An 11,865-nucleotide genomic window follows, 5' to 3' on the forward strand; every position below is an offset into this window, starting at 1 on the left:
GATTACGGGATAACCATGCCAAGCAGTATAATTACAGATGCTGTTGAAAATTGGGGAGCGAACAATTCCATCTAATTGAACTAATTGAAGTAGTAGCCTACTGATGTGATACAATCGCAGTACTGCGGGCGTGTGTTGTTTCATTTTGGAATAACATAGACCCTCTAAATCCATCGGCAGCTCTGTCTTTACATAAACGGAATGTAAGTTTAATATCCTAAAAAGTAAGAGGGTTAGGTGGGCTATCATGCATTGGCAACATGCAGTGTGTCCTGTTTTTGAAACATATGTATGTCCAAACAATTTTGGAAAATCCTGCTAACCTCTCATCAAATACTTGATTAACCCTCAAACCACCGTAGCTTTTTTACGACTAATCTTACCGTATGGGGTCAAAACTGACCCCACAATGTTTTCTACAAATACAGCTTTATTGGTGACTTTTTTTGTGGTTTGTATATATGTATAGTTTAAGTAATCTATAAGGGACAGTTTGACATGATAAGGTGTGAATAATTTCTGCTCATTATCATAATTTATGCAAAAATAGGGAACATCGTCTTTTGCAACTAACGAAATTCAGACAAGAGGGCTCTTTTGAGACCTGCGGCAACACTTGATGTCATATAGCATCTGAATGTCTTACGCTAGAACAACCAAACTTGGTCACATTTGCTAAAATTTCGTTGGCAACAATCTTAATCTAATGAAATATCTAATCAATGTTTTCATGTTGCTATGGCAACCGGTTTCTTAGAGCCATATTTGGAAAAAGTCGCTAATTTTGGATTTACAATGTAATTCTAGGGCTGTCTTTTTAAACTGCACTTATTTTCTTACATCAAAACCAACCAATTTAATTCACCATCACTTTTATGATTTGATATTCATAATTAATGCATATTTGATTACGTCATCGGTCAAAATCTAAGATGGCGGACGATACAATTAGATTAGCTCTAAACAGCTATTTCAACCTCAAATTTCATCATCACCATGTTTATTAAAACAGAAACAATCTTTATATAAACGTTTTGGTCCATTTTTATTGTGTTATTAGGTTATATGATGAAAAAATGCATTTAAAGTAATTCAAGATGGCGGAACCAAGATGGCGGATTTCGCTAGTGTAACTTGATATGAATATAATTTTATGACGTCATTTTGACGTCGTTCCTGTTGCCATCTACAAATAACGTCTTTGGATATATTATGATTTATCATACATAATTTCTATTTAAGTTTTATCCTGTAACTTTGAATTATATGGAAAAACCCAATTTGTTGGTTTTCGTCAATAAAATCACATAGATGACGTCATAATACGTCGCAATGTCATTAATTTTTTACGTTCGTTTAAAAAATTTGTTTTTTTCACGTTTCTACAAAATTATATTTTGCAACTATGATCATAATAACCCTTATCATACATGTTACTAGATGACAAGTATCAAACAAAAGGGAATATGAGTGCAGATTTTGGTGGGGTCAGTTTTGACCCCACTGGACCATGTGTAAACTTTCTAGGATAACTTAATCAACAATGAGCCAATCTCGGTAAGAACTTGTAAGAAGTTATAAGACATATATAAAAACAAACTCATAGAAGGAATTTTGTTTTCGACTCGAAATGTCAAAATGGCACATGTTGATATACGCCTGGGGTCAGTTTTGACCCCATACGGTGGTTTGAGGGTTAATTACCACTGAAATAATTGCTGCCCAAGAGCTCACAACATATCAGTCACAATCTACAGCAGTACAGTCCAGATGTAGTAAAAGTTTAACTTTGAGTCAAATAAAACCCGTGTAAAGTTAAACGTCATTGATAATAGCACTTATGTCGATAAAAGGCATCTACCTGTAGAGTTACTGCACCGATCCAAGAGTTACATTTCAGTCTGGGCACTGATTAACGAACGGGATGATACTCGCTTCACACGGTGGGGCCAGGAACTACTAGGCATGGTTAGGACTTTTACGAGCTGGAAGCCACATTCATTAGGCAACCGGAAGTAGCAATGCGGTAGGGTTTTGCTTGGAGGTTCCTTTTTTTGGTTTCAGTTCAGTCGAGTTGGAAAGTCTGTGTGAAGTGCCTTTCTGGGGGACACACCAAAACTGCCCCAGGGTGTGCGCAGACAACAGTCGTAATTAGCGGAGGAGACAAAAAACATACTAACTTAACAATCAAAAGTCATTATCCTGGAATTCGCGTTAGGCTGTACGTTTTGAATGATTGTTTTCCAGTTGTTTTACCATATGTATCAGCCACAGGGTAAAACAAGACAAGCAACAAATGAACGGCAGACACGATTGCTAGTTCAACAACCAATCAGAAGTATCCATTATGGCTCATTTGCATGATTCCAGTGGAAAAGAGTATATATGGATGCTTCCTGTCTCCATTTTTTATCGCTTCATTCCGAAATCTTCAGACGCAAGTCCGTAATCTACTGACAGGTTACTAAGGTACTGTTCTAATATTTCTGCAGACAAATTTTGGAAAATGAGCGTTGTGTGTAAGGGCAGCCGGTCTAGTAAATCTCATACACCAGGTACAAATATTTTCGCGACGTCACTTAGATTCGAACCGGGGTCTCCCAGTTACCAGGTCAAAAAATTAGGAGCTCAACTGTGAAGCTGCTGCCAGTTAAGCTACAGGAGCAGCTTTCAGTTAATATCTTACCTCACTGGCATTATGTTTCACGGCACAAAATAGAAAGCCCCACAAAAACGCATTGAAACACGCCAAGAACACACTTCTCTGCTTAGCAAGGCACCGTAGTCTTCTCACTTCTCTGCAAGGCACCGTAGTCACCCGACAATGGGACCCCCGCTATTACCAGAAACGCCCCCGTCAGCGCTTGACTATTCTTCCGGTAATCCCGAGCGGAGTTTTAGCCCTACCGCTACGCTCGCTCGTCGGCTTCGCCGACGTTACGGTCGGGTGCCTTCGGCCCCCGCTCGGGTGGAACTTCGGCATCAACCCAAGCGGGTGATCCCCGCGCGGTGTACTTCATTAGTTCATAACGAAATTTTCGGGTCACGATCGGAACTTCATGTGTTAGTCAACGATAATACCTTGGCCTACCGCCTATGATCCAGGTATAGCCAGACACCGTGGATTGTTGACTTCCACGGCAGTGGTTTTGCCCTCATCCAGCCCAGGTCACGATAGCCAGACACCGTGGATTGTTGACTTCCACGGCAGTGGTTTTGTCCTCATCCAGGTATAGCCAGACACCGTGGATTTTTGAGATGTTACTTAAACACAGTGGCATCATTTATTCAGAAAGGACGGACAAGCCCCTGTGATAAGCATATATTCAAGTGCGGTATAATGGGCTCTGAGCCGTTCAGTTTCCCTTTCTTTGCAGGGGTGACGACGAATGGGACCTGTTCCGCGTTGAAATCCTACTAGCGGCATAGTATCAAACGTACGACGCGAGAGACACTTCCAAACAGGAGCGCAGTACCGATTCTCTGGTCGCCTTGAAGATTTTTCAAGAGTTGATAGCAGGGGGGCGGCGAGATTTTTTTGTACCTGGAGGGAAGATCATGGAAATATTTCTTAACCCGACCCGCTAAATGTCGTACAGTTCCTTAGAATAAACTGGTTGTGTGGTGGTTTCCATGCTAACTACAAATGTAGTAGGGACTAAATTCAAATCACTGCGTGCAGAGCAAGTGTTGCCGACGATCACAAATGCACGATAAAGCCCAGGTTACACATAGCCGAACATGGCCTCCCGACTCTCCCCCGACCATGGTTAGAGTGATTCGGGAGTGATGCGGGAGCTAGGTAGGCTGGCGTTCGGCTGAGTCGGGTGGCGTTCGGCTGAGTCGGCGGGTGTTCGGCTGCGCCAGCCGAATGTTTTGAAAATTTCAAAACATTCGGCTCTGGACGGAGGGTCTGAAATGGGTCGGCTGGTGTTCGGCTGGTGTTCGGCGCGGTCGGCTATAGTGTTCGGCTGGTATTCGGAAGTGAGTCAGCAGTAAAATTAGAACCTTATTCACGCCAGAAACACTACTGACTTACTCCCAACTAGTTTCCAACCTACCCATAACTCACCCCAATGCCGTAGATAAATCTCTGCTAACTAATTCTCAACTAAGTGACTATTATCGGAACATGGGCGAATCACCCCCGACGTTCACACGACCAAAAACATAGAGGAACACTGAAAGCAGTATTAAAGCTAGCCATGATCCGAATTCGATCACTCGGTGATGTTAGCAACATAATAGAATGGATTGTTTTAATTACAAACGAAAATGACCCCTCTTTTGTAAGTCGCTGAATATGTCCATTTCAATTCGTGAGAGGGTCTGCATTCGGTCGGGGATTAGTCAGGAGAGATTCGGCAGTCTGCGGCTAGAGGTCGGGATGGTTGGGAGTAGGTTAGAAAGCATTCGGGGCTCATTCGGGAGTAATTCGTGTACTGGTTAGGAGATGATCGACGCATGTTCGGCGCCAAAGACAGTCGTGGCCCAAAAACTGGTCAGACTGCTCCCGAACTTCAGCCGACCTGAGTCGGCTGGTGTTCGGGAGCCATGTTCGGCTATGTGTAACCAGGGCTTAAGATGCGTACAAGACGAGCATTGGCAAACACCTGGCAAAAATCTGACAACCTCTCGTTAATTACTTGACTGATAACCAATACCCATAATTGCTAACTGACATAATTGCTGCCCCAAAGCTACATGGTAATCTACAATCTACGGCAGTACAAACCATATGTTACAAAAGTTTCACTTTGAATGAAAGGAGACCCGATTTTGTCTTAAAATAATAACGGAGAACACCGCTACCAAGGCTAAAGTGCACTCCATCATATCATAATGACTTAGAACATATGAAATAGACTAGTAAAAGACTAATACACGAATGCGCATCTCTGCCATTAAGTCGGAGCGTGTCATCATGTTGGAATGTGCAATCATTTCCAAACGCCAAAACTTAGAAATAAGACCACTACCCTACAAGCAATCAGCAGTATGCATCATTGCTCATTTACATAACTTCGGTGTGAGAGCTCTATTTTCTTCCCGTTGCCGATTCTTTGTCACTTCACGCTCCTCCACAGCGTCCTTTCTTTCCCCTAATTAGACCCGGGCCTGGGCATAGCGGGGCGCATTTAGCGTGTGTGCGTTTCTCTGTGTCCTGGGAAAGAGAACGCAGTTTGTGTGCGCAACGCATGCTGGGAAACTCAAACTGTCCTGGGGACGAGTGTTTTGCCGCGGGAGGCCAAGTAGGGTCCGTGACATAACTCCCCTCCGAGCGCAATGTAGAGAGGTAATCTTAACACCCTAACAGCGCCAACGATAAGGTACTTTGTAAATCTCTGTTTCTTATAACATAACACACTTGAGCAACATTTTACCCGCCAAGATAGCGAACTTTCGTCTTGTTTCAAACGTGTTTAGTTAGAAGAAATAACGGTTAACTACCAGTGTAGAAGGTCGCCCGTTACGTAATGGTGTACACAACTACGCGCGGAGGAACAAGAAAGGCACAAAACAAAACAAAAACGACAGCTGTGAATTCCAGAAGTTTATTTTGTTGATCGGCAGTTGATGTGACATAATTCTAAGCCCACGATTTAAACCTATGGCTTCTTTACGGCGCTGGGTACGAGCGTGTTGTCACTTTATTCCACCAGGGTCTTGGTATCCCTCTTGGGCCCGCAAATCACCTTGGGTAGATGCCAAGCCAATTTTACCCTAAAGGGACAGCTTCATAAACATATTAATTTCACGGATTGTTACCGTATATATATTGAGACGTACCTTGTTGTGAACTGACTGGGCACTTGTTGCGAGCACTTTTTATCCTATATGATACGTTTTCTTAATTATTGTATACCTTCGTAGTAAGCAAAACTACGCCTAGAGCGATTTTAAATTTGTTGCGTGCGTACAATAGAGTAATATTAGTGCTGTGAAGTGTTGCAGTAATATTATGTAAATGAGCGTGCAATTCAGCCGTTAGGCTGCCATATACTTGTGCAATAAACCAATACAACAACAATACAACATACGTATATATCCAAGCATACATTCATTCAAGCAAGCATTTGTAAGCATATATGCAAGCGTGTTATAATGGGGTCGAGTCATTCAGTTTCCGGGCCTGTCTGGAGGCCTGACCGCCATGCCACGCCCCCTCTCACACTTTGCCCTTGACGGGGTTGTCAGTGTGTCAAAATAAGGTGTGTTTTTTGGCTGCACTCAAGTTTTCATAAGCTATATTAACAGTGCCACGCACAGATAACAGCATACCCATTTTTATCTTTATACACCTGGGCGAAGAGAGGAAAGTCGCGTAAAGTGACTTTCCCAAGGGCACAACAGCAGTGGCGTCGGGGAGATTCAAACTCGGGACTTCTTGGTTCCGAGTCAAACACCCTGCCGTTACGCTTCAGGGCAGATACAAGAGATAGACTTGCCCATTGACAGTAATGCTTTAAAGCACTAAAACAAGGGCTCAAAAAAGTATTCACCTTCATTGCAAGGCCACAAAATTCTTATGCACCAGAAAGCCACATCTGTCTACTTTAGAATCATGCAAAGAAAATAGACAGTTGACCAGCTCGTTCTCTCGTAACAGCTGACAGACGAAAACAATCGTCAACTTTGACCTACTCCCAGCCTGGAAGAGTCCATTCAGAGCATGTGAAACCAAACCACAAAGATATCTCCTTACACCAATTAAACGACTGAAACATACAAATTTTGACCAAACTGGGAAAGCTTAGACCCTACCTGTTCCTTCTAGCCCAAAAGAATCCAAAATGGACCTAGATTTTCAAGAAAAAAAAGGGTTTCAAAAGTTTAGTGTAAGGACCAAATTTGTTCGCAATTTTTGCACGCTACTGCGCAACTCAACAGTGACGTCAGCCCTACACGACCCCTTCAAAATAAGTTGAAGTTCAAGGATTACCGAGTCCCGTGCGGTTGAAAACGTCCCACTTAACACCACTGTTCCTTTTCCCCTCAGTTGGAGCTGCACCATGAAGCTGTTTGTCTGCACGCTTGTGACGATGGTCGTCATCGCAATGCTGATTGATGACACCGCGGCTTGGTGGAGTAGGTGCAAGCCGACTGTTTGCCCGAAGAATTGCAAGTATGGCGTCCGAAGGTGGATTCAGGGTGGATGCACTAAGTGCGGGTGCCAGCTCAGTAAGTATTCCCACTGTTGATTATCAAATCTACAATTTCGAGTAGCGGTTATTCTGTTTGTTTGCATGCTTGCATGTTTGCATGTTTACCCGGTAAACTGCCTAATTGCGTAAGACGCCAGGTTTGTATTGTGCAAGCTTTGTTTCCGGATAGACTTCTTTGAAATATTTGAATAAGATATGGAACAAAAAGTTGAAAAGAAACAACAGCTTGGGTACAAGCTAAATGAAAAGCTGGTCGATTGTAAAAAATAACTGGAGTGATTTGGAATACAGTTCTTCATTTCTGCAGAAAAGCAATTTTGGAAGGGCTCATTTTCCCCATGGGATGCCCTCGGAAAGGTCCATTCTTGCACCACGGTCAAAATCAAGAAATGTCCATTCTGGACTACAATGACTCTGGCTGATAGTTACTTTGAGGGCAAATGTAAGTCCGGTTCAGGACGGGGTGTTTTTAGAATACTTCATTTTGCACGAGGGGGGGATTAGGAGTGAAATATGTTGTTTTTGCTCGCAAATGTTGCTCGCTAGTATTCTATGTAATATTCATATAATTAGCATCTCATTCAGAAAACAATTTCAGAAAACAACATTTTAAAGCATCTACAAACGTTTCAAAAAATTATGGTGGCTCAACCCAGACGCTAAAGAAAATCAGTGGCATTTTCCCGTCTTTGTCCTTCTTTAATTGTGGCCACATGAAGATCTTTTCTCATGCCCGCCTTTCTATATGAAGCGTATATAGCGCCTCTGCATGGGAAGCGAGGAGAAGGACTTGAGGAAGAGGAGAGGTCGCTCCAGGATGAACTGGATCAGAAGCTGGACGCTCGGGAGTCGGAGGGTCTGGAGGAGGAGGTGAGGTCGCTCCTGGACGTCCTGGAGGACAAGCTGGACGCTCGGGAGTTGGAGGGTCTGGAGGAGGAGGACTGTAAGAAATCTTTTGCTCCTTTTTACCTTCATGAAAAGTGTGGAGGTATTGTTTTGGCCAGGTGTTTTTTTTAATGCCTCTGTCTCTAGCCATGGGTGTAACGTTACGGGAATTGTTTGTATTTGACTGTCCTTCACTCGAGACCTTCGTGTACAATACGAGATTGTTTATTTGTACACCCAAATGCACAGGCAGGAAGTTGCTTCTACGTGTGCTAGGATTTCATTCCTGGCCTCACCATAGAATGATTTTCCTATTTTCCTATCACTAATAGTGATGTCCTTATTTACAGACGCCCGGAGGCGACGCTAGCTCCTGTAACCTGCAACCGACCTGAAGACCGGAGTGTTCAGTGGTGTCAAAAGGGCAGGATCAAACGTTAGGTTGATGGATGAAACTCGTGAAAATGCAGTCTTGTAAAGTTCCTTATCCATGTTTTGTTTTCTTGATGTAGAGTATTCGTTGTGTAGTACCTGAGGTCTTGCAACGTCTAATATCGCTTGCCTCCCACAAGAGACAATACAATATAAACAAAATCTAAAGAAAAAAAAAGTTCTTTGCTTTAAATGTCGAACAGTAGATACACACCTTAATACCCTACCTTTGAAGGACATAACAAGAATACTGTGTACACGGGGAATATTCAATAAAACCTACTGAGTAAAACTTGGTATTGAAAATGGCCTTTGTTCGTATTTTTTTAGAGAACAGCATATATAGATAACCAGCTTTTCTACATTTCTACATTACCATCCAGTATAGTGTAGTAGCAAAGCAATACGGTGTTATAACTTTTAGCTACCACATAGGAAAAATACGCAATAATTGTCCTGTAAAAGTCAGTCATGCCCTCATGCGGAGAGTTCATGTCTTGCAAGGATTGATAGCTGCGTAGGACCTGGCAGGGAGAACGCCGCTGATGACGTCACGAGGCTCCGGTCCCCCCAGGCTACATCTCCAAGCAGATGTTAGATTCCGCAAAGTCGGAACGTTTCGGAATCAGGAGTCCAAATCGAGGGCGAACTGCCAAACAAACAAAAATTGGGCAACAGTCGTTCTAGTTCTGTTAGGGATGCATCCATTCCCCATGATCATCGTCCAAGGAGTTTTATTCATTTCAGCATGAGTATTCTTGTCTAAGCAGATCGGATGGAATGTAACGTTTTCTAACTGCCCAATTTTTTTGTACAGTACAGAATTTTAATAGCGAGGAGTGAGTTAGTTATAAGGCATGGGAAAGCACGACAGCCATTCTTTAAGGGACTGTACAATATTGTATTTAACGGGATGGGAGATTGTTATTGGGTATTGGGTATTGTGAATAAGTTGACGGCCCCCCCCCCCCCTCCCCAGTCAACGCCATACATTCATTCGAGCAAGCATCTGTAAGCATATGTTCAAGCGTGGTATAATATAATGTGCTAAGAGCCTTCAGTTTCTCTATTTTCTAGAGGTGACGACGAATAGATAATTCACCTGTACAAGCAGATTCTAAAAGCTTTAGTCTATTGATAGTACAGCAAACTACTTTTCTAGCGAGGTGCCGTAGGCGATAATATTCTAGCTTTGTTTTAGACATTCATAATTAAGACAGAATAACCGACAGAATAGTCTTACATTTTTCAATTTCGCGTCACCGATTACAATAGGATATACATTACTGAGGTTTTTTCCACCGTAGTTTTTTTTCGTGTCATATCAACATTTCGTAATACATTTCTAATACAAACATTAAGGTGATCATGACTGTCTCTTAATGTGGGTGTATTCTGTCAGCAGCCAGTTATTGTGTACAGGTTTCTCGTACATTCTAACCAGGAATTTTATACATTTTAGCTATAGCAGATTACTGTCAACGAGTCTTATTGAATGAATGTACAAATACAAAATCAGGTGACACCCTTCATGTGTGATCGCTTGAGTGGTGTCTTTTCTCCAAGCAGAGGTGTAGATCGGGGAGCCGGGAGTGGCCTAGCTGTCAATACTTTTACTTGTTGTCTTGTCTGATATAGCCCGTATGCTATATAAGACAGCAAGTAAAATGTACCAACCCGCACCGAGAACAGTCTGGCATACCACATACCAACTTCAAAATCAGACTACCACTTGAACTCATTCTATCCAAGGACAGCACGTGAATGGAACACTCTACCTGAGTATGCTGTCAAGGCCCAGACCCTAGAAGCCTCCAAGACTACCCTACATTAACTCTTTACTCACATTGACGGGTACTTGCCGTCCCCTAGCACCGGGTGACGGTCAGTGAGTGGCGCCCCTGCCCTCTAAGGAGCCAGCAGGGGACAGAGAACACCGGACACAAAACACAAATACTAGTAGACTGCGAGCAACCAGTGCCCTAATTGACCTTGACCAAAATACTGTTCCGTAGCCCTCAGCATGATGAGGTTGTGCACATAATCACAAGAAGAAGAAGAAGTAAAAGTAAGCCCTGCAACAGTCTCCACGGCTAGGAGTGGCGGCGATTTTAACGCTTTCCTCCCTCCTCACTGAACAGTCCCCAAATAATGTGGCGGATGTGGATGATCCCGTAAGATGAAACGATTTGCCAAACGATGAATTATTATACAAATATACCCACTGGATTAAGTACAGGTCACACAAAAAGTAAACAGATACATCTATAAATACATTGTCAAATTACTACAGGAATTATAAACTACATTGATGTCGACTTCTCGTTTCTTCGTAATGGACACAGGGTCTATAGCGGACACAGGGGCACGGCGGATACGGGATCCCAAGCAGATACCCGGCGCCCCCCCCCCCCCAAAAATGGAAAGAAATCGCTGCGGGAAAAGGACTGCAACGGAGGCTAGAAAATCCCTTGTCCTTCCGCCTATGGTACGATTGGGATTCGAACCATGCACCTATAAGACATCTACAGGGAACACTACACCATGATGATGGGCATCCCTCTGTTGACACACCCACGGGTGAGAGCTCTACACCAGCCACGCCTTTCTGGTAGAGTTTCATCGGGACCTTTTGTGGACTACAGGCCGAAGAATGTACGACGCCACGCAAGGAGTGGCCCGCACAAGGGACACTGCGGAACAACAGATCTAAACAAACATCCAATCAATCTCCTGTCAATCACACGTTTACCTAGGGACTGTGCTATCATAAACTCACATGCAGGGGTGGACAAGAACATCGTCTTCTTTTTATTCTAGTGTACTTAACTCTTACACACATCCAGTGTTGATTTGATCAATCAAAAACAAGTTGGGCTTATATATTTACCTTTGTTACATTCTTCGTATCGTTCCCCCCTCGTTTCTTTTTCCTCGTGACACCCCTCTTAAAATGAATGAGTAGTTCTTCTTAAAAGTGTTTTAAAATGGCATTGGAGTCTTGGACAACTGGCATTCTTGAACGTATGGCGCCCTTTTGATAAACGTGAGTAACTGAGTCAGACATTATACTACATGTGTGTGGCCTGGTCTGAGAACTTGAGTAACGCGCTATAGTTCTGTTTAAAGACGGTTGCTATAGCAACGTTGTTGTCAGTCAGCAAGTTCGAAGGTCAGTCAGTAAGCATTTCAGATTAATGGTAGACGTTACCTTGAATGAACGAAAATCTTTTTTCCCAACCTTGTTTATTCTTTAACCTTTTCTAACCTTAGCTAGCATCAGTTACCTTTTAGAAAGGATATTTTGTTTAACGTTGATTGAGACCCTGTTATATGAGTACATTTAGCTGCACCGCTACACGATTAATGCATTACTGGTGCA

General features: G+C 42.9%; 1 protein-coding gene across 1 annotated transcript; it reads left to right on the forward strand.

Moving 5' to 3' along the window:
- Positions 1 to 2,351: 2,351 nt before the first annotated feature.
- Positions 2,352 to 8,789, forward strand: LOC136438071 (uncharacterized). Its single transcript, XM_066432742.1, has 4 exons — positions 2,352 to 2,460; positions 7,001 to 7,182; positions 7,918 to 8,109; positions 8,402 to 8,789. The coding sequence occupies exons 2-4, from the start codon at positions 7,014 to 7,016 to the stop codon at positions 8,419 to 8,421; spliced, it is 381 nt and encodes a 126-aa protein (XP_066288839.1). The 5' UTR covers positions 2,352 to 2,460; positions 7,001 to 7,013; the 3' UTR covers positions 8,422 to 8,789.
- Positions 8,790 to 11,865: the final 3,076 nt, after the last annotated feature.

This window comes from Branchiostoma lanceolatum, chromosome 7 (genome assembly GCF_035083965.1).
Source record: "Branchiostoma lanceolatum isolate klBraLanc5 chromosome 7, klBraLanc5.hap2, whole genome shotgun sequence".
In the NCBI taxonomy this organism is placed as follows: domain Eukaryota; kingdom Metazoa; phylum Chordata; class Leptocardii; order Amphioxiformes; family Branchiostomatidae; genus Branchiostoma; species Branchiostoma lanceolatum.